This window comes from Polypterus senegalus, chromosome 17, assembly GCF_016835505.1.
Source record: "Polypterus senegalus isolate Bchr_013 chromosome 17, ASM1683550v1, whole genome shotgun sequence".
Classification (NCBI taxonomy): Eukaryota; Metazoa; Chordata; class Cladistia; order Polypteriformes; family Polypteridae; genus Polypterus; species Polypterus senegalus.
The window spans coordinates 23,849,759-23,874,289 of NC_053170.1; the positions used below are offsets into that span (position 1 = coordinate 23,849,759).

A 24,531-nucleotide genomic window follows, 5' to 3' on the forward strand; every position below is an offset into this window, starting at 1 on the left:
GTGGGACACGTCTTCCCCGTGCCACACAGCCCAACACAGCCCCAAAAGCACAATTATACCACCAAAACACTCTCTTTGTTCACCACTCCTCCTCCCGACTCTGGCTTCCAAATGGCGGTGGCTGGCCCTTTTTATAGCCCACCCGGAAGCGTTCCAGTTGCTTGACCACCTGGTCCTGATTGCACTTCCGGGTGGGGCTGCAAACTCATCCACCCGGGCTATTGATTCCATGGAGCTAACCGTAGCGGCCATCTGAGCTCCCAACCAGGCTGTGGAAGACTCCATCTCCCTTGGAGCCATGCGACCGGTTGGGGTATTACCGTTGGCCAGGGAGGCTGCCACCAAGCATCCCGGGGGAGGTATTGAGCTGCCCATGGTTGCTCCCCCGGAACAGATGCAGTAGGGGCAACCCGGCCGGGCATGGGACCCGGCTGTCCATCACACTATGCAAGTGTGTGTTGTGTATTTATCTATATATGTGTATATATAATATTCATTTTTTTAAAATATTTGTCTGAAGCTTATTATTTTCCCACCGAACTGGAGGAAAAACCATAGTGTTAGCTTTTTCTTATCCTTGTGTGCCTGCGTATCTCGAGCTGATTGACTTGAGTGCTGTTCAGGGATGGTAAATGTGAACTGGTTTTGCAGTTCTGCTCCCTGTTTATTTGAGATAAGAGAATAAACAAAGGCACTTTTAACGTAACTATAATCCAGTCCTTTTGGGACCTTCTAGGAAATACAGTGTGTGGCAACTCTTGCTTTGCAAAATCATAGATTAAGGAAAGGTTTGGAAAACATTTTTCTAATCTGCTAATGCTTTAAATTAGGGAAGGGAATAATGCATTGGCGGGTCTCTTTAGTGCCAGCAAAATAATTGACTGGTACTCAAATGCAAATTTGGCATGGTATGTTTAAAACGACAAAAAATATCTTGTCATTTCATTTTTTTTATTTTTTTTTTTAAACCCATTTTTGTTACATGGTTGTGGAGGGCCTAAGATAACCAAGAGCAGGTTCTGTCCATCAGTGGACCCTTTAGTTAGAGCCACCTATCCAGCACCAAGTATTCCCCATCTCTGCCTCCAAAACAGCCTGAAATCTTAAAGTCATGGATATCAATGAGGAGCTGGAAACAATCCTTTGGATTTTCTTGAAGGATCTCTGGACAACATCACGCAGAGCTTGTTGATTTTGACCACACTTTCACACTGTGAACATTCAATTTTGCTTTTAACTGCAAGCAAATCTCAGAAGGGAAGCTTTTTGTAGATACTGAGACCACCAAATATGACAGCAACAATCATACCAGTCCCTTGGATCATGTGTCATGGCTGTTGTATCGTTTTGCTGAACATCTGTACCTCTTAAGCAAGTGTGCATGCTATGGGTGTAATGAGCTGAAGCCACAGGATTGACAGATTGGCGGAGTAGGATTTGCATTAACGGGGGAATGGGCGACCTGATAAAACAGCCATCAAGTATAAGGCCATGGTTAGTTACACTTGGGCAGTTTATATTTGCAAGCCATATCGGCTCCTGGAGCTTGGGATTATTTCCCAACATTTTTGTGTTCTGTGTAAAGTTCTGCCTGTGCCCACATGGCTTTTCTCTGGATACTTTAGTTTTCTACCACAGGACAAAGATGTGCCAGTTAAGTGACTTGTCTGTTCTAAGTGAGTGTGACTTACAGAGGACTGGCACTCTACCAGAATCTGGTGCCTACTTTGCACTGAATGCTACTTGGGTAATGTGTGGCTCCCTTGAGGAGGTTGGGATACAGCACGTTGCTGCACCCACCACCACCACGGACCACCTCAGGATCCCAAATTAGGACCCGAGTGCAGCTGTGCAACAGGTGACACCTCAGCACCACACTAGTTCAGATGGAATGGAACACTGTGGGGTTTTTTATGGTGGCTGGAGTGCCAATCCTGCCACCAACACCCAAGTTCTCCCTGCAAGTTGGAGGACCTGCTGGCAGGGCTGGATGCAGGCTAGCGTCATATCCAGGATGGGGTGATTGCTGGTTAAGTGCCTTGCTCAAGGGCCTAATGGAGTGGAATCACCTTTTATGGGCTTTGAACTGGCAACTTTCCGATTGCCGGCACAGATCCTTAGCTTCAGAGCCTTACAATGGCTGTGGCCTATGGCTCCCTATAACCCCACAATGGTAAAGGAGTGTTGAAAAATGAATAAATACAAATCCAGTCATGCAAAAAAAAGTCCACACCTGATAAAACATTTTAAAAATGCTTTTTATTTTGGGCATTCATTTTTTTTCCTCAGATAACTGCTAGCATCCTGAGGCTACCTTCATAGTACTATAAGATTTGTACCTTCTGACATGAATTATTTGCTTGTAGAATTGCACTTTAGTTTCATCTCTTCTAGTCTGGTGGAATAACTTTGCTAGCTGTAATGGTGACAGACCACCAGGGACCCTGTGGCCAATCGGAAAAGGCTTTTTGTAGTTGGGGTAAGCGATTGCCCAGACTCATGAGTGAAGAAATGTTTGTGTGAAGAATGTGTTTTGCTTTCCATTAGTGTAAAATTCATCCTTCTTGCTTCAACAAGCCCCAGACCAAGTTTTTTGAAGTGCTAACTACCAACTTCATACTGTAGCATTGCCAGAAATATAATAATTTGTATAATTATAAGGTAAGATATGCCACTCTATGATTTATGACCAACAATGCCAATTTTAAAATGTGGTAATTTTGACCTGCCACCATAAACACTTCAATTTCCTAACTGTAATAACAGAAAGTGGCGTAGTCAAGGCTGCGTTCATGACGGCATACAGTCTGCCATAGAACGGAAACAATAGAAGATGGCCAATGGCTGTCATCAATCACAGAACAGCCTTCACCTCTCCTTCAATCTCCATTCGCAAGTCAGTGTCCAAGGCACGCGGCCGAGGTGAGACACCACAGAGTGTGTCCGTTAGGCAATTTTTGAACATTTTCTGCAGTCTGTTTATCATTTTACACAAAAACGCAAATTTGCATATCCTCACAACCTTGTAGCAGAAATCCTTCCCTTCAGAGACGAATGGCGAGTGGCATCTTTTCTCTAGTCCTCTAACCTTTCTGTTTAATTTCCCTTTCAAATTTATATGAGGGGTAGATGAAAATATTTACGCTTGATGCAGGAGAACCGTCAACCAACCAGGCAACTGTTATTTTCCGACATAATTCCGATGAGCAATATTTGTTGCAAATTACTCTGAGTAATGAGAAAAGTGCTATATAAATGTAAAGAGTTATTATTACAGTAAAACTTTGATTATCCGTCAGGACTGAGGCTGTGACGGGTAAGAGAAAAGACGGATAACAGATCAGCTAGTTTAAAAGTGATTACGACTATTCTCTAAACTCATCTAGTGTATATCTATTTACATAACAAAATATAATATTAACAAAATTAACTAATCCATATGATATTGTAAAGAACAGCATAATAAGCAAACATAACTCCGAGGTATTAGAGTTTTCTACGTTTTATTTGAGTCTTTGTTGCATAACAAACTGTGCCCTGTCTCATACACCGTTATCTCCAAAACCAATCCGTTTATCTCCTCCCACTTGCGTTCTTTTTTTTTCCTCTGTACCGCAGACATTCCTACTTATTGTCCCCTGACTCCGTACTCAAAACTTCTTTCTGCCGCACCTTCCTTTTTCTCCTAACTTCTGCTGTCACTCCTCTCCTAACAGTCAACAGTCAAGTCCCATCACTTACAGAATTCACTGCACCCTTTCTGCTCCCCAACAACGTATCACAAGCTGCCTGCACGTCACAATATAATAGCAAAACATAAGATAACAGAATTTAAAAAGAAAATTACAATACAGCAGAACATTATCATTAAAACAGAATGACATTACCGTCAGTGATTTCCATTTTCAACATGTTTTTCAATTTTGTCGGCATCACACTTTATATCGTTCACTGTTGTTCTTCCTATTCCGTAAATTGAAGCAGTACTTTTGACATTTTTTAAACGTTTAATAATTTCAGTTTTTCGTGACAATTCCAACACCACACCCTTAAACGCATATCAGCCATAACAATTTATAGTAGATTAATTATCATAAAAAAGAACAGCTATGAAATGCTATTAAAACTGTAGATATTTAACTGACACTGTGATTTCAAAATGCGGCCTGACGTGGTGCATGGGAAGAACACTACACGCTAGCACAAGGGAGAGTCGTTCCGATGTGTAGAGCTTGCAACGTATGGCTCAGCATTAGTAAAATAGGAATAGGCAGGCTCGCACATATTTTAATTTTTTTTAGCCCTGATGGTTAACAGAGACTGACGGTTAATTGAGTGACGGATAATCAAGGTTTTACTGTATTATTATTATTATTGCTAGCGTGGCTACACTCGGGTCCTAATCTTTTTGTAGGATCCTGAGGTGGTTTGTCATCTAGTGGGTGCAGCAATGCGCTGTATCAGCGCGTTCTCTTATTATTATTATACTATATTATTATACAATTTTCACACACCTTTTCTATCCATCCATCCATCATCCAACCCACTATATCCTAACTACAGGGTCACGGGGGGTCTGCTGGAGCCAATCCCAGCCAACACAGGGCGCAAGGCCGGAACAAACACTGGGCAGGGTGCCAGCCCACTGCAGGCACCTTTTCTATTCAATTCAAATAAAACTGATTTTTGTAACCCTGTGACCAGTTAGAGGGACCTGTTTATTGGTCTCTGAGAAACTGGGTTAACACACAAAGCATCGTGCTCTGTGAGGAACTTGGTTATGTGGCCATGTAAACCCTTAAGCGGGTTACAGATGTCATCGTCTGCAACATCTCTGTTACACTCTGTTAGACTGCACTTGTGTTTGCTTCACACACACTTCCTATAGCCACAGGTAGAAAACTATGGAAGCAGCCACAAGCTTTCCTACGGCAAATGTTCGGGAGATCCTATTATTCCTTCACATGGTTGAAATAATCTGTTTCAGTATTTCAGAAATCGGCCAATTTATGTTGATTAGCTGACGTATGGTGTTTAGCTCAGCACCACAATCTCGAGAGACGTGGGCTCCTTTCTTTGTTTTCGATTTACGCCAGCTGGTGATGACGTTTAACTTTTTTTGAGCTGTTAAATGACATTGGAGTGTTTTGCCAAAGGAGAACACCACAAATGGACTCGCTCATGTAAACGGGGGCTTTTGAGAAAGCAGGTTGCCATCTTCACCAGGTTATTCATTTTATCTTGGCTTTGTGTGTGAATGTGAGTGCACTCAGTTTTATTGTTCAGCCACAGCTTGGGTAATCTTTTAGATTATCTCTTTATTCTGACATATGAAGTGAAGTGGTCCTGATATGTTCTAACCAGGAGAAAATGAATCTCTGCAGACTTGCTCTTCTCTAGTATTAGTGATTTAATAATATCACAATATTTTATTTATTTGTATTTTTTGCAGTTTTTGGCATTGATTTTGATTTGATTCTCAACCTCGTAATAATCACACATGCTCTAAATTTGTAATGCTTAAATTTTTCGCACAAATCAACTAGCGTTCAGTCCCATACCATAGCTGTCTTCAAATTTATTATTAAAAGTTTTTCATTACTGTGATAGTAATGACAGTCATCCCCTGGGTGACCTAAAATCTCTAAGAGAAAACAGGCAGGTGGAAGTTTAAATCGTATTCCAGTTATTCTCTTTGAAGAGGGAGCGCACCTATCACAGGATGCTGTTACTAGACACACACAGCATTCTGTCACAAGATGCCCACCATTATTAAAAATTTTTGATCACTCTGGTAGTAATGGCCATCACCCCCCTGGGTGACGTAAAACCTCTAAGAGAAAACCGGCAGGTGGAAGTTTAAATCATATACCGGTCATTCTCTTCGAAGAGGGAGCGCTCCTATCACAGGATGCTGCTACTAGACACACACAGCATTCTGTTACAAGATGCCCACCTTTTCTGCTAGTTGAGGTCTTTTTATACACAAGTAAATAACTACCACATCACCTTCATCAAAAGAGGCACAGCGAGTGTCATACGATTATACTATTTTATGTGTTTGAACCTTCATTTATCTATCAGCTACATTATAAAGTGACCTGCACGGTGAGGATGCTAAATTCGATAAGTTGATTTGTATAATTGGGTGTGTGTTTTGTATGAATTTTCTCTTTTATGTATTTCTAGCAAAATACCTGCGCTTCACAGCGGAGAAGTAGTGTTTTAAAGAAGTTATGAAAAAGAAAAGGAAACATTTTAAAAATAACGTAACATGATTGTCAATGTAATTGTTTTGTGACTGTTATGAGTGTTGCTGTCCTCAAGGATTTGATTATCATTATTTCTTTCAATCAGGTTCATATTTGGAGGATGTGTTGTGTGCAAGTTACATTTTGTGTTTGTCAACCGATGTAAAGATAAGAGGTTTCATTCATCGAACTGATCACTACTCAAATCGCTACTCGTGAATCTAAGATGTTTAACAGGCATTCCCGGTATTAAGTTGTGGATTTGCCTGCGAATATTTAGCGGCAGCGTGTCTATGAACGTAATTTAAACTTCAGCTTTACACCTTGCTTTCCTATTGATATGTCTACAAAGGCTTGTTCAGATTCAGAGGGTTGTTCCTTTCTTACTGCATCAATAAACAGCTCGTCTTCCTCTTTATCTGAGACATCACACACCGCATGCACGGGTTTACTTTTCCCAGTCCTGCAAACTTTAGCGAAGTGGTTCAATTTACCACATTTTTTACAGTCTTCCTTTAGCTGGACATTGACTTTTTCCACCGTGTGTTTTGTTTCTGCAGTAGCTGCACTTATGAATATGCTTGTATGCGTCACACGCTTCATATTCTTTTGCTGCCTTCTCAATTGTGTAATGCGTTTTTCGTTCAGCGCTCTTGCTTGTTCTCTGCGTACTGCGTTCACAGTCAGTTCATGTGAGCCGCTCGGAGTACACGCATCGAAGGTTCTCAGCTGTGCTTGTGCTATTCTCGTGCGATCTTGTGATGCCCACGGCTTTATTTAATGTTAGCTCAGACTCGGCACTTAAACGTTTCTCTCGCACTTTTGCTGAGTTTGTGCCAAACACTATCTATCCCTGACCATCTCATCTTCGTTTGCATAACTCTGTTAGAAAGTGATCAAAAGTCTCGTTTATACCCTGCGTCCTCTCATTAAACTTGTATCTCGCGAGGCAGCCAACTACGTGGGAGGCGTGGTGATGTGTGATGCAATTCCGTCTCACACGGCGACCAAGCTGCAGGCTATGACCGTATATATTTACGTGAGTAGGATTCAGTTATGACCGTTACACGTAGAATTTCGAGATGAAACCTGCTTAACTTTTGCAAGTAAGCTGTTAGGAATGAGCCTGCCAAATTTCAGCCTTCTACCTACACGGGAAGTTGGAGAATTAGTGATGAGTGAGTGAGTGAGTGAGGGCTTTGCCTTTTATTAGTATAGATTTATACAATATGATGGGCTTATAAATGGAGGTGTGCTGTATTGAAAAATAAGCCGTCTGGCTATCAAAACACCTTAAAGATCTCTAAATACGCTTGGCAGCTGTAACTCTTAAATTTAGGAGGTTCAAGGCAGCAACATCTGGCTGTAAAGAGCTGCAGTGTGGACTCAGCCACCCGGCAACTTTTGAAGTGTCAAGCTTGTAGGACTCCAAATGCCACCTGTTCTCTTTTTATCACTGATCTAAAAATAAAAGACCAAGCAAGTGAGGTGAAGCATCATTTGTTTGCTTGGTGGATGTTTTTTTCTGTCCTAGCCTTACTGGAATTTGTGAAACAGACAGTTTGTTAAGCACAGGGAGATGAGGTGGTAGTGGGCACATAAGGACCAAACCTGGTTGAATAAAAACCCAAACCATGTTGCCCAGCCAGCCAGATCCTGAACAAAGAGGATGCGACAGACAGAACATTTCAGTTGCCCTCATGATAAATACAGCAACCTTCACACTTCCACCCTCTGCCTCATCACTAAATGTTCCCTTTATCACTTAATTTCAGTGCTTGGTCTGCAATCAGGGGTTTCTGTTTTAGAGAATCCAATTAGGATTCCTTTGCAGGCAGGCCAGTGGTTGCCTTGGCACCTTTGCCAAATCGGTAGCAGACAGAATTGGCAATGATAAAATGTGCAGGCTGCAATTCATACCCATGCTGGTGTAAAATTTGAAGAATGCCCATGCGGCACTGGCAGTCATTCCACGTAGAGTGTCACTCTTGTCACTACAGTGGCCCCTGCCCATGAAAGGACTTTTCAGACTTGCTAGTGGAGGGCGGATTGTTTGCTGGCAGAGTGACTGGACAGCCGTCTTCTCTATGAAAGTGCGATTTCAAGTCGCCACAGGGCCAGCTGCAGCTGCGATTTTAATCTGCTGCTTTGTAGGGATGCTCCTCTCACAAATGTCACTATTTGCATATTGAATGGTATTTTATATTTTAATTTTTTGGTTGTATGCTCATACCAGGAGGAAAAGGATATATTAACATAGCGTAGCGTGTTAAAGCCACTGGTAATTTAAAATCAGGCCTGATGGCTGTCGGTGTCAGCCGTGTGTCTTCTGCCAACCCTGCTGTGATCGTTTTTTCTTCTAGGAAACGTATGAAGTGGTGTTTGTTATCCAAATGGTGCATTCCTTGTAGAGGCCGAGGCAAGAAGCTACAAACTCGAGAACCCTGCCTTTCCTGGCAGCTTTCTGCTATTAAGAACGAGTATCTTCAGATATGAGAAGTGCACTACATAAAATAAAGAACTAGTGCATTCACTTTTATTTTATGACGGTGTCCCAAATGCACATTAAATAATATTGATTAAGCGTGTCTTTGACGGATAATGACATTTCATTTGTATTCATTTTCTCTTCCAAATTTAGGACATCTATTTTCTTTCTTCTTTAGAAATTGCAGCAAAAACTAAAACACACTGGTCACACATGTCAGATTACAGATAAGATGCTAGCAGTTATGGCTTTTTCTTTTCTTACAAATCTGATTGTGGTTTTAATGGCATTGATTTAGTTTTCTTTTTGTTAATTTAGTTTTTTTTTTGGGGTTTGCCCTAGAACTTCGGCCTGAAAATCAATACTGCTTGTTACTGTTCACTTGCACCATTTATTTTGGGCAACACTTTAAATATATTATTTATCAGTTGGAAACATCGAAGTTGCAGGATACACTGAGAAAGCTATCTATATAGTGTCAGGTTGGCCAGATTCCTGTTTGCTTCTAAAACAAGATATGGCTTCAACGTAAAGCTGCATGCAACTCTTCATGCAACAGTTCTGGCAGATTTTATGTCCATACAACAACAACATTTATTTCTATAGCACATTTTCATACAAACAGTAGCTCAAAGTGCTTTACATAATAAAGAATAGAAAATAAAAGACACAATAAGAAAATCAAATAAGTCAACATTAATTAACATCGAATAAGAGTAAGGTCCAATGGCCAGGGTGGACAGAAAAAACAAAAAAAAACTCCAGAAGGCTGGAGAAAAAAATAAAATCTGTAGGGATTCCAGACCAAGAGACCACCCAGTCCCCTCTGGGCATCCTACCTCACATAAATGAAACAGTCCTCTTTGGATTTAGGGTTCTCACGGAAGGACTTGATGATGATGGTCACGTAGACTTCTGCCTTTTAATCCATCCATCATTGATTGATACAATCATGGACAGTCATGTCCCACCTCATCTTAAACACAGGGGAACTGAAACTGTGTTTTGTGTCAAAGTTCATTATCCTGCTGAGCTTTTTATCCATTTGACAAAGGCTGCACTGGAGCCATAAAGAGAAGCACTGGGTATTGTGTACCAACAAAACCTGCCCTACACCATTAAATGGGTGACCACCAGCCTGCAGTTTTGACACAAGGCAGAATCAATTCATTGATCTTGCCATCTACGCCAAATTCTGACCCGACCATCTGGCACATCATATTTGAAATTGGGATTTGGCATGTTTCTAGTCTTTATTCATCCAGGTTTGGTCCTTATGTGCCCACTATCGCCACACCTTCCTGTGCATAACCGACTGAAATTGAATCCAACATGGCCTGCTGCTGCTGTAGCCCATTCATTTCATAGTTCAGAAATGCATTTCTGTACACCACATGCAAAGAGCTATCTGTTGCCTTTTCTATCCAAAAAACGGGGCCTGTTGAAACCCGTTGAGGCCTTCCTTGTGTCATTTTTGGGCTATACAGGAAATAAATTGTTGGTATCGTTGTTTTCGTTAGCTTGGACGTATCATGGCAGTCTCCTGCCCGTTTTTGTTTAAAAGGCTTTTTTGCCCAAAGAGTTACCACTCACTGGATGTTTTTTGTAATTAATTCTGTAAGCTCTCAAGACTGTAGTGTTTGAAAATCCCAGGAGGACGGCTGTTTCTGAGATGCAAGGACCAGTGACATGTGGCACCAGCATTCCTACCATGGTCAGTCATACCATAGATCACACGTCTTACCCATACTCATGTTTGAGTGGACAATAAGTTGGCTGTTTGGAGGAGTAGATAGTTTAGCCACTGGGTGTATGTGTGTATATTTATTTATTTATTTATATACACATAAATGTTTCTTTAACTATCAAGTGCCGTACTAATCGCCGTGTGTTAGCAGATCGTATAGTTAATATGGATACATACCTACCAAATGAGCCTCTTATACACATTTGTAGGCCATCGCCACAGTAAATCAGTCCTTGGATGTATTTTCATGGTCAGTTTTTGAAGGTTTTCCTCTTAAGTAATCGGCCTCTTGAGCCTCAACTCTCCATGGCCTGAACGTTGGTGACTATAACCATTGCCAGATAATTCTCCCAGCTATCTTGTGCTAAAAAGTGACAGTTGTAGAGTGACAAAAATCACATTTCCGCTTTCTCTATGATGTACATTCCGGATCCTCTGGTTGATACCATTTATGAATAAAATTATTTTTTATGCATGACTTTTTTTGTCTCTTCTTCCTTTCACAATGAACTGTTAACGGAAACCTAAAGCAAATTTTCTATTTTTGTTTTGAACTTTACCGACATTCTCTTCTGCTTTTGCCAAGAGACTGTTCTGGTCTGCTAATCATTGCACTCCTCACCACAAGAAGCAAAAAGCATATGAAACCCTGTATAAATCTGGTATAGATTAGTTTAGAGTTATGTTGTTTTTAATTTACCAAATGTTGGATTTTTCCCTTCTGTTATATTTTAGTATGCTTTATTTGTCATTTAATTCCTGAGAGAAAAGTTTCTTTTTTGCATGACCATTGAGGGTCAGAGCGCAGGGTCAGCCATTGTACAAACCTCTGGAGGCAGTTTTCAGGTTAAGGGTCTTCCTCAAGGGCCCATCAGAGTAGGATCCCTTCTGGCAGCAACAGGATTTAAACCTCATTAAATGTGGAGTTTTAATTCAGACTCTTCATACTCAACTTTTTTCATGACGCCGCTCTCTTTCCTTCATGGTGGGTTTCAGTTTTTCAAGTTTTTAATTGTTTGTCAGTCAGTCAGCCATTTTCCAACCCACTATATCCTAACACAGGGTCACTTGGGGGTCTGCTGAAGCCAATCCCAGCCAGCACAGGACGCAAATCCCAGGCAGGATGCCAGCCCACCGCAGGGCATACACACCCCCACACTTGGGACTTGCATGTCTTTGGACTAAGGGAGGAAACCCATGCAGACACGGGGAGAACATGCAAACTCCACGCAGGGAGGACCCGGGGAGCGAACCCAGGTCTCCGAACTTTGAGGCAGCAGCGCTACCACTGCGCCACCGTGCCGCCCTAATTGTTTGTTGTTTGAATTATTATAAATGAACATTAGTTTTAACATTTTCAGATTTTTTTCCTAATGATATTTTCTGTAGATTTTCTTTTGGATGGCCCAGTCGCTAGCACTGCACAGCTAAACATTCCCAGGTTCAAATCCCAATGTTGTCCATATTTGTTTGGAGTCCACCCTGGCTTTCTCCATGTGTTCCGGTCTGCTGTTGTGCCCCAAAGATGAGCAGCCCCTGCTTATCGGCCCGCGCTGACTGACTGAGGGTGCGAGTGTGCGTGTGTGCGTGAGTCTACCCTGTGACGCACTCGCGTGATGAAGGCTCCTACTTCACACTTGGTGGTGCTGTAATAGATTTTATTGGACTAAGTAGGTTTGAAAAATGTATGGAAAAAATGAACAGATTTCCCTTTTTATATTGTCAGGCTACAGATGTTTAGAAAAGTCGAAATGTAGTCATTGAATGTTTATTTTAGGGTGGAGACTCTTTTTGTATGCTTTACAGGAAATGGGTTCTGAGTCATATCTTTAGCACCATGCCTTGTATTTTCCTCCTTATGAGAATAATACGTCATTTAATACATCCACCCCACACCCCATTTCCCAGTTTCTGCTTTTATTTTGTTTTTTTGCATTCTTGAAACTTAGTATCCAAGTAACTTTTGATGCTGTGGTGTAATCCGTCTCATGAGCGTTTGCCATGTGATCTACTTTGATTTTTTTTTTTTTGCGCAAAAGTACAGTTATAATATGTAAGAAGAGTGCAAGTCCATTGTGACCAAAAGCATGTAGTTATGTTAAACTAAACTCCCTTTACTTTTGTATAGTGCAGTTCATTGATTAAGAAAATATAGTAAATTATAAATCACATAACATTTGTATACATAACTGACTACCGTTTCGTGTACAGATTCATGAAGAATCCACTGAACAGTATCATCTCCAGACAGGGGAGTAGCTTCAGTGACAGACTTTTGTCATCGTCCTGCTCCACTGACAGACTGAGGAGATCGTTCCTCACCCACACTATGCGACTCTTCAATTCCACCCGGGGGAGTAAATACTAACATTATTCAAAGTTATTTTATAACTTATAACTTATAATTTATAGTTTATTTTGAAGTTATATCTGCTTTTACATGCATTTTTTATTACTATTTAATTTAATATTGTTTTATGTATCAGTATATTGCTGCTGGATTATGTGAATTTCCCCTTGGGATTAATAAAGTATCTATCTATCTGTCTATCTATTTATCTATCGGCCTATCGGCCTATCGATCTATCTGTCTATCTGTCTGTTATGTAGTGCCTTACATATCTATCTGTCTGTCTGTCTGTCTATTATACAGAGCCTTTCATATCTATCTATCTATCTATCTATCTATCTATCTATCTATCTATCTATCTATCTATCATATTGTGCCTTTCATATCTGTCTATCTGTCTATCTACACAGTCTAACCCCCCAACCCCCGGACTTCTTTCTATCCAACTGTGCAATATCTAATATCTAAATGGTACTGACAATAACTGTGCAATATTTACATACTGTACAATATCATTACTCTCAGGGTCCAACATCCACTACTCACTGCACATGATCATCATTATTGTCCAATATTTAAATTATGTCCAATAACCCAATAGTACAATAGTTATTATTTTTTCCATATATATATAGCGTCGCGCAACTTTTTGCACCATTTGTTTATTTACTCGTTGTGTTCTAAATACATGTCTGCACTGAAGGAGCTGCTTTCAGTCTCATTGTACATGTGTATAGTGACAATAAAAGGCATTCAATTTAATTCTATATACTGTAAATGACAATAACCCCGCGGTAAAACAGAGAAACGTCAACTAATGTGACCAAATTAAATGTGGTTAGAGAAGCATAACTAAATAGAGCACTGGTTTTATATGCATTACACATCTTACACATTACACAAAATTAATTGTGATATATATTTTTTTTCTTTTCTTTTCTAGTACAACTTTGTTGGAAGGATTTTGGGTCCCCGAGGTCTCACTGCCAAACAGCTGGAAGCAGAAACTGGATGTAAAATTATGGTGCGAGGAAAGAGTTCAATGAGAGACAAAAAGAAGGTAAGGTGAACATTTTATGCGACTTGCTTTTACATGGATGCTAAAAGCAATTTCTGCCCCCATACTACAGATACATTTATAATGCGTGTGTACGGTATGTGTGCACATGTATATGCACAGCCACATTCAAAGATCATCACGATCTGCCAAGTTTTCGTCTTGATAAGAAGGTCCGACTCCCCCAGTCGTGGGTCCATAAGTGAACAGCTGTTTCTATTGTCAACTGGTTTATAAGCTGAGAGGCCCAAAACAGTTGGGGTGGAAGGGAGGGCATCCTGGGACTGGTTGACATCTGTTATCTGGTGGTCATCCAGAATGAGAAGGAAATTGGAGAAAGTGTTAGTAAAACCGTAGCCGCTCATGGAGTGGAAAGGTATTTCTTGGAGCTCTAAAGGCTCTCCTAAGCGTTCGTGTTTGGCTGTAATAAATTGTGTGTATTTACACAAAACAATTCTCTGATTTTCCTGAATAACAAATCCTATACTGTAGTTTTGTTCTCTGTGATATTTTGTTGCAAGGAAACTCAAAGGGAAAAACTTACTATGCTTTTGACATAGGTTTCCCATCCTAAGTTAGGCGATGGCCTCCAACTTTTTTATTTTCCTCCATGATTAAACCATTAAAGCAACCTAGATGAATGCAAATAGTTGAGCCCAATAAAGCTCACCAGTCCTATCCACTTACTACTTCCAAAATAACATGAAGTCAAGTTCTGAAGGTCTCTAAAGTGTGTCCGCCACACTACCTGGTTACTTATTCCAACTGTCTGTGGGAAAAAAAACTTCCTAATGTTTATGTGAAATTTAGCCTTGACAAGCTTGCAACTGTGCCCCCTGTGTTCTTGATGAACACAATTTTAAAATATCCACTGCCCTAATTCCCTTCGTAATTTTAAACACTTCCATCATGTATCCTCTTCATCTTCTTTTGCTTAAACTGTAAAGGCTCAGCTCTTTTAATCTTTCCTTGCAACTCATCCCCAGTAGCCCTGAATCAGCCTAGTTGCTCTTCTCTGCACCTTTTCTAGTGCTGCCATGTCTCTTTTGTAGCCTGGAGAACCAAACTGCACACAGTACTCCAGTTGAGGCCTCACCAGTGTGTTATAAAGCTTCAGCAGAACCTCCTTGGATTTGTACGCAACGCATCAGGGTGCTATATAATCTCACATTCTTTTAGCCGCCTTTTACATTCCCTGGCTTGGCCTCCAGCAATGTCTTCTCTGAGCGCCATTTTGGTGCGTCTTTTCACCCTATCATCCTCTGCCTTTTGTTTCACGTGCCCAAACCACCTTACATGACCCTCCACACCACCTGTTTCTCTTATCTTGACATTCATCTTCTTACGCCTTGGCACTCCAAATATCCACCTGATTATTCCAATCCCCACAACATATTCATACCTCATCGGCCACATGTCACTCACACAAAGCCTACTACTCCCCACTCTCTAGCTTTCATAAATCTTTCTTTCCATTATGCATCAGCAAAACTCCTTTAGAATTCATTCAGAAAGTATAAAATGATAAAACTGCCCCATGGTTGGTGTTACCCTTTACAAATTAAGACTTTGGGGTTCCAGTCCTATGCCTGAATGTCGTTCATATGGAGCTTGCATCATCTCCAAGTCAGGCAGGAGATCCCCCCCACATATTCACACTCTGCCCCACACAAGGTCCAATTAATTCAACATGCACATCTTTAGGGATGTGGCGGTGAAATGGAAGAATCCCAAGGAAAACCCTGTCAGACATGGGAAACATTAGACAAGCCATGACAAATGGGTATGGAATATGAATCCAGTATGCCGTATGCCACCACACTGTGCCACCTGCCATTGATGATCTATTTCAGTATTCAAATTTATTGCTAAAATATCCACTTTTTATGTAATGACACAAATGCTTTAGATTGAGAAATAAAAAGAACACCCCAAAATTCTATAAATGTACTTGTCTGGCATACCTGTAAGAATATTACAGATGTGGTAGGTTTAACTCTCAAAATAATTGAAATGTTTAGCTGCTTCACTGGCAGGGTCTCCAGCTATCCAGACGGGAACGGTCCGCTCTGTTTAATGAGTGTATACTCTATTTGAAGCGTTCGTCTTATTCGATCTATTTTAAACTGATAAATCATCAGATGGATTGGCTCAGCGGGGGATGTGTTATGTTGTTCTTTCCTAATTTTTACAAAGGATTACATTTGTCAAAACATGCTTTATGTGGGAGGATGTAAAAGCACTCCAGCTTAGTATGCAAAGATGGGGCATTAAACCCCATCAAACTGTGCATATGTATGTGTTTGTATGGTTTTGTGTACATATATATGTATACAAAAAATGTTTTTCAACTATTTGCATCTGTGTGTGCGTGTGTGTAAAAATCAAAGTGGATGGTGATCTGCGCTGGTATCCCAAAGGTTGCCAGTTCAAATCCCCGTCACTGCCAAAAGAGATCCTACTCTGCTGGGCCCTTGAGCAAGGCCATCCATCCATCCATCCATTATCCAACCCGCTATATCCTAACAAAGGGTCAAGGGGGTCTGCTGGAGCCAATCCCAGCCAACACAGGGTGCAAGGTAGGAAACAAACCCCGGGCAGGTTGACACACCAAGCACACACTAGAGACAATTTAGAATCGCCAATGCACCTAACCTGCATGTCTTTGGACTATGGGAGGAAACCCACGCAGACACGGGGAGAACATGCAAACTCCACGTAGGGCGGACCCAGGAAGCGAACCCAGTTCACCTAACTGCGAGGCAGCAGCGCTACCCACTGCGCCACCGTGCCACCTGAGCAAGGCCCTTAACCTTCAATTGGTCCAGGGGTGCTGTACAATAGCTGACCCTGCGCTCTGACCCCAAGAGGTATGCGAAGAACCAAGTAATTTCCTTCGGGATTAATAAAAAAAAAAATAGCAATAAATTGAAAATAAAAAATAATAAATTGGAGGGAAAAAAAAACGCTTAAAACTCAACGCATATTTTTAAAAACCTGAAATGATAATCCTCGTGACATAGTGGTTAGCACCACTATCTTCGTAAACTTGACTTCTATTTCTGGTTTGTTCGCTGTGTCTCTCGTTCTTCTGGGTATTGTGGGTTCCCTCCACATCCGAAAGATGTCTGTGCACACTCTGTGTCAATGTAAGAAGAGTGTGGGCCATGCAGCAGACTAACATTCTGGTTACTGCCTTATGATGAAGGACCAGGAGAGGTTTTGGTTCCTTGTGATGTTGTATTGAGGGGAGGAAAAGAGGCTAAAAAAGATGGATAGCCGAAACTGTTATTCCCCATTGCAATCAAAAAGAAAGAGCTGAAGACCGAGTCACCAATTAAAAAAAAAAAAAAATCCTTTCATGTGTTAAATTTGGCCTGCATATAGTCATGATTCATTTCTGTAAATAGTATTTGGCTTCTTTACAATACAAATGCAAACAATCTGGCCAAGATATCGAGAGACCAGTATATCCAACAGGTTCCTAATGCCTGGAGATTTGGGACACTATAGGCACTATGGTGGCACTAATTGATCGGAAAGAGCGAAAGTCCTGGCAAGCCTTTCTAGTATTTCTTGCCTCAGTTTTCAGCGTGCTTTTTATTTAAGCTGTGTTATCATAAAAAGACATTTCTGAGCACACGGTGCCTGCGGCAGTTGACTCTGAATTTCCTATGTCTGCTCAGTGCTCTTTGCTTAAATGCTGTTCAGAGTCGAGCTGAAATGATGTCAGCAGTTCACACATGAGACTCTCGTGGCTGCGCACTCAGTCACAAAGGCATGCAAACAACAAAGCCTGCCTCTGAAGGGCAGAGATTAACAGACAGGAGGGGAGAAAGGTGACCTCTAAAATCGGCACCACAAGGCCGAGAAGCTATTTTAAGGCTGAGCTCTGCAACTGGATAAAGGTAGAAATTCCTGAAGGGGCACCACAAGAGGAGTTACAGCATAGCATACACACTGGAGGGGCACACCAGGCGCCCTCTTACTAAATTATGAAGCAGACCGAGCCCACACACTGAAATATACACAGCAGTTTGCTAAATTGCCAGGACGTAGTTGAAAGACTTCATTACTGATGAGTTTGCTCAAGTTGTGAAAGAGGAAACTTCAAAATCCCAACCAATCCTTCCTTGTGCTTGCTGTGGTGTTACGAAATACCGTCTGTGCCTCTTAAATTACAAACAAACAACTCTATTTCTGTCTCCTATAAATATGTCTGTACGGATATAATATAGAATGCCCTCTGGCATTTGTAAAAAAGGAGTATGTCGGATATATAAATTAACAAATGTGAAATTGAATGGGCAACAAAACTGAAAGCAGTAATAAAGTCACGGCTCTGTTAACCAAATTGTTCAAATAATTTCGAGTATAGATGGGTAGCGTGGGTGCTCTGCATAAGTCACTTAACCTTCCTTTGCTACATATTAAGAATGATCAGGTATCCTAATCTTGCAATTGCCTCTTGGTAGGGCCTGTTGTTTTTACCAATTAAATCTTCTAAATCAAGTTAATGTTTGATGATGATGATATTCACACATGAAACTTGCATTTTTACTTTGTCATATACAACGTATAGGGAAAGTACTGTAATCGTCCAAAAAATTTGATATCGAGATTTTGATGAATCTTGTAAATTTTAGACCTCCCGGACTTTCTCATGTATGAAGAATAGGGAAAGTATTGGAAACCTCCAAAAGTTCCATTTTAAGATTTTGATGAATCTCGACATTTTAGACCTCCCCGAGTCAGAAAATACTATTTTTGGAATTATGTCTGAGTGTGATGAGTATGCTGATAACTTGAGTGCACTTTCACTTCGGTCAACCAAATTTTTGCGTACAAGTATTAGATACAAAACGTAGATTTCTATCAACTTTTGGTCTATTTCCGCTAACCGGATGTGGTACTTTACCTTTAATCCATGCAGTTGCAGAGTCTGATTTATTCATGTTTCAGTGCATGCTCCTAACCTCCTCCTCCTCCTCCTATATGCAAATTCCACCCAATTTCCCTGATAGCGAAAATTCAGCAAGTAACACAAAAACCAAAGAATCTATATAAAACAAGTAATGAAGGTTAAAAAAAAGCAATTAACAAACAATGTGCATGCAAATCCACCCAATTTCCCTGATGGTGATAATTTGGTAAGTAACACAAAAGCCCAACAAAACATTAAGTGCAAATATTCGCAATACAATCCACAGACAGTCCGGTCCCAAGTGAACAGCCTCCTGACTGTTACGACAGGTATTATCCTACAAAATTCCAGCTGTTAACGTAAAGATTTAAAGTGATGAGGAGTGCTTCACAGGTGAAAACATAAACCCAGGGTGGTTTTATTTGTAATCTGATTGAGGGAGAATCTTTGAAACAGGCAGGTGGACGATCAGGATTCTGCCAGCGTCTTCTGGCTCACCTTTAAAGTCTGTGCCATGCCTTATATCCCACAGCAACCCCCATGGAAACACCTGAAGCTGCTGAATGACAAAGTACTTTTGGGGCTGCTGGGATTTGTGGTCCATTTAAGTAGTGCTGATGGAAGCATACAACAAGTTGACACTCTCCAGCACTATGATAAATAAGAATGAATAGATAAAAGCAAGAGCTAAGTAATAAAGTTAAATGGAGTCCTTGACCACTGAGTGATCTTCCACACCTGCAAATATGTGATTGCTTAGTCTCTTTGTGGAGAATACACAGTTCTTATTGTTAACAGTTTGCATATTTTGTGTATTTTGCGGTGGGCAATGATTAGGGTTCTCTTATCCTATTGTTAGCCCAAGATTGCGCAAAAATGCATGTCAGAGCAAATGAGAAGTGCAAGTCATTTAAAAATTGGAGAAAAAAAAAAGGACACTTAGCTTGACAGTTAATGCTGATTCAACTTCTTGAAACATACAGCTGTTAAGGGACAGAAAGATAGCACATCACTCCCTCGGTATCTTATTCTAAAAGTATTTTCAAAAATTAGGCCAGTTTGACCCTGTTCATCTATTCCAGATCTTCCCTCTCTTCTCTCTTTCTTTTCTCTCTCTTTTTTTTTTTTAACCAGTATATTCTGTCACGATTACGGCTGCCTTAAAGATTTTGTGCTTGATAGTCAAGTGGATGCTGTTTAAACTGAGACCAGCATCTCAATGGACCATGAATGACTTATAAGATATTTTATATTAAAATTTGTTACACTGGTACTTCCCGTGTGTGCTTGGGTTTCCTCCCACAATCCAAAGACATGCAGGTTAGGTCCATTGGCGATCCTAAATTGTCCCTAGTGTGTGTACCCTGCGGTGGGCTTGCACCCTGCCTGGGGATTTGTTCCTGCCTTGTGCCCTGTGTTGGCTGCGATTGGCTCCAGCAGACCCCTGTGACCCTGTGTTAGGATATAGCGGGTTAGATAATGGATGGGCATATGAATGGTACATAACAGTAGGAATGGGTCAATGGCTAGACTGATTTTGGCTCCCAATGCCCGTGACCTTTATAGCCAAGTAAGAAGAAGAATCAACGTCCACAACCTTCCGTCCACTTTCTCAGCCTTTCCTTCATCTAGCTGGTTTTAAATTGAAGAACCCTTATGGTGTGGTGCCTTGTGATTTCATACAGCATATTTATTTATTTATTAGGAGGTCTTGTGAACGGTGATCCTGTCTCTGATAGCATAAAGCCAGTGTGGTGTTGTTCGCTGGCTGTTTACTTGTGGCAGCAGTTTTCTGTATGTGCCGTATGACAGCAAGCTGCAGTTTAACACTAACAGGAAAAGGTCAAAACTGCTTTTTTTTTTTTTTTTTTTTTAGATAAGGGAAGCTTTATTAGTTCCCATTTGACATCTGCATCAGGGAAGGCACACAATTTGCCCTCGGGTTAGTGCATGCGTTGTTTCTGCATGGGTAGGGTAGGTGAATCTAAAATGAGAGCTGCAAAGGACTGGTGAAGGGGATGACATTTGTCTGCTTAATTCACTTGTCTTTGAAGAGAGCGTCAAGTTGAAAATACTGCTGTTAGAAACATTTTTGGAATTGGGATCAACATAGCAGTGTGGAATTCCTAATATCTTAATTCAGTTCATTCTTCTTAACCACACTAGAACACTAGAAAATAATTACTCCATGAATAGTATGAAAATTAAGATAAATACAAAACATAACATTGAAACATAAATGGAGAAACATTCTGCAATGGAAACAAAACATACAGTGCCCTTCATAATGTTTGGGACAAAGACACTTTATTTCCCCGATTTCCTCCTCTGCTCCACAGTTTAAAAATGCAAATCAAACAATTCAGATATTGTGATTAAAGTACACATTGCAGACTTTCATTTAAGGGGATTTTCAGACATTTCAGTCTCATCATGTAGATATGACAACACTTTTTCTATACGGTGTCCCCATTTCAGGGAACCATAATGTTTGGGACACAGCAATGGCAGGTCAGTTAAAGCCGTCATATTTAGGACTTTGTCGCATATCCCTTGTAAGTCTCTGTGATTCACAGACATCACCAAGTGTGGAAGATCGTCTCTGGTGCTGCTCTGCCAAGCCTGTCATGCAGCCATCTTCAGCCAGACTGACCAATCACAGCAAAGCCAAACTAACCAATCAAACTGCTCAGAGGAGCTGGGCACACAGTTTTCTCATATACTGTAGTAAGTATGACATACACTAGCTGCCCTGTTCCACAATTAAATCATTGACTACTAGTCTTGAGTTACAACAGGCTTCTCATTTGCAAAGTTTATGACAGTGTTCACAAAAGAGTTCCATGGAACCACAGTAATGCTTTGATATCATTTCATTTGCTAATGCAAACTCTTCTAGATTTTTCAGAGCCACTGATCTTTGTTGAACGAGATTTGTGTTTGCAGTTGGTGACGATTAGCCTCTCGTAACTGCTTTGAACACTGATGTAGAGTTTCATTGGACTTTTGCTTCTTTTTCTTGAGGAATCTGGCTGAGGTCTGTGAATGTTCGGTTTGTCCTCTTCATTTGCATGTTGTAATTCCTTGTCTACTGCGTGTGCACTTCTTCATCGTTTACATTTGTTCTGCCTGTACACTGTACTGCAGCTTCCCTTTCTAATCTTGTCTTCTGTTTTTCGTTTTGTTGAGCTCGACTTACTCTCTCTGCAGTGCTGCGTTGCGTACCTTTATTCATATTTAACATCACTGCTTAAACATGCTTGATGAATTAGTTGAAGTGCTAATTTGAAAGCTCTTTTGCTTGGATTTCGACAAAACAGGTTTTACCTGGAGGCTTCCTTTAATTTTTGAAAAGCTGTTTTCACCTAGAAGCAAGCTTGCTTTAGTTATATCTAATTTTTAACAAATTTGAATTTTCCCTTATTAAGTTATAGTGTTGGTTTGTCTGTTGCCTTATTGATATTGTTATGGGATTCTCAATAGCATTGGTAATGTTTGTAATATATATTTGGTGGGTTTATGTCCAAATTCCAAATTTGCTAGAGGATCATTCCATAGGCAAGCAGCAAGAATTTAATTTAAGCAGAAGGCCTCTGAAAACGGCCTCCTCATAATGAATGTGACGATGCATAACTTAACAGATTACCACAGACAACTAGAAGAGAAAGAAAATGGAAGTCTCAATAATGTAAAATCAAAAACAATTATTACAATTTATGTAAAAATTATTAAACATCCATTAAATTGTTAAATGGTGCGACTCAAATCACCTACACCTGAACACCAGCAAAACCAAGGAGATGGTGGTGGATTTTAGGAGGCCCAGGCACCTCATGGACCCCGTGATCATCAGAGGTGACTGTGTGCAGAGGGTACAGACCTATAAATACCTGGGAGTGCAGCTGGATGATAAATTAGACTGGACTGCCAATACTGATGCTCTGTGTAAGAAAGGACAGAGCTGACTATACTTCATTAGAAGACTGGCGTCCTTCAACATCTGCAATAAGATCTGCTGTCACCGTCCTGCTCCACTGACAGACTGAGGAGATCGTTCCTACCCCACACTATGCGACTCTATTATACAAAATTATTGTCTGTCTGTTATACCTTCATTGTTATCACTCTTTAATTTAATATTGGTTTTTATCAATATGCTGCTGCTGGTGTATGTGAATTTCCCCTTGGGATTAATAACGTATCTATCTATCTCGCTCTATCTGTCTGTCTGTCTGTCTATTATATAGTGCTTTTCATATCTATCTATCTATCTATCGATCTATCTTTTATATAGTGCCTTTCATAACTATCTTTTATATAGTGCCTTTTCATATCTCTCTATCAATTATATAGTGCCTTTCATATCTATCTATCTATCTCTATCTATCTATCTATCTATCTATTATATAGTGCCTTTCATATCTATCTATCTATCTATCTATCTATCTATCTATCTATCTATCTATCTATCTTTTATATAGTGCCTTTCATATCTATCTATCTTTTATATAGTGCCTTTCATATCTATCTATCTATCTATCTTTTATATAGTGCCTTTCATATCTATCTATCTATCTATCTATTATATAGTGCCTTTCATATCTATCTATCTATCTATCTTTTATATAGTGCCTTTCATATCTATCTATCTCTCTCTCTAAACTACAGGATCACGGGGGTCTGCTGGAGCCATTCCCAGCCAACACTGGGCGCAACGCAGGAAACAAACCCTGGTCAGGGCGCCAGCCCACCGCAGATCATTAAACATTATTAATGTGTTAAAAAGTGCAAAAAAAAAAAAAAAATGCAGAATCAGTGAGTATTTTTTTTCTTAGTGATAGCTGTTGGAGTTCAAGAAGTAAAGCTAATCAACGTACAATAAACTGCGCTAATAAAAATATGAGGAAGAATAAGGAGGAGGAAAACGAACAAGAAGACGAATACGTTTTATTTAAGGCACCATTCATGACGCTCCGTTTCACCTCACAGAGTAAAATCCATGGTAATAAAACAAGTAGTGAACTTTAAAGTGAGTGACCATTAATCAATAGTCAAAGTATGGCATGAGCAGCACAGGAGCCATGTGGATTATGCTGAAGTTAGACCACTTTTGTCCATATTAGGAAATTTTAAATTTTGCATTTAAAAATAAAATGTAAGCGGAATACTAAATGTGTCCAAATAACTTGGAATTTCCGGTTAAAATACAACAGCAAATGTCTTAAACCCAAGTTGTTACCAAAGGGTGTGAGAGATAATTGGATATTGGAGACCACCAAAAGTCATATGATGTCGTTTTGGATGAATTCGGTGAATAGAATTGATGAGCTTTGTTTTCGCTAAACTTGAGCACAGTTGTTAGGAATTTCTCCTGGTGATACAACTAAACAGCATAACATGACACCATCACAGCATCATATACAATAGTAGTGAAAAATACATTGCACAAATATATTAAATGATATAGTAATGTAGAATTGCAGTCCTTTCCAGTAACATATCAAGTAAGTCCTTATAAAATAACACAAAATAAATTAATTTAGATTGGATGGCGGAGTTTAGAGATCAGGAAGAGCCAAGGATGACTCTGAGACGTGACTTACCAAAGTGACTGCAGTAGGACACTCTTTTTGCATCTGGCACTTCTTGCCTTTGGTGACCAGTGATGTTTCCTTGATGGTTGCCCCAGGTGAGTGAAGTCTCTCATTATATTT

The 24,531-nt window shown here is 40.2% G+C and overlaps 1 protein-coding gene across 1 annotated transcript in view; it reads left to right on the top strand.

Annotated features, from left to right (window-relative positions):
* The window catches only part of qkia (QKI, KH domain containing, RNA binding a), a 114,030-nt gene that overhangs the window by 24,212 nt on the left and 65,287 nt on the right, over window positions 1-24,531 (top strand). The window contains exon 3 of the mRNA XM_039740593.1: window positions 13,780-13,896. Within this exon, the coding sequence (XP_039596527.1) occupies window positions 13,780-13,896 (117 nt within the window). The remainder of the gene's footprint in view (window positions 1-13,779; window positions 13,897-24,531) is intronic.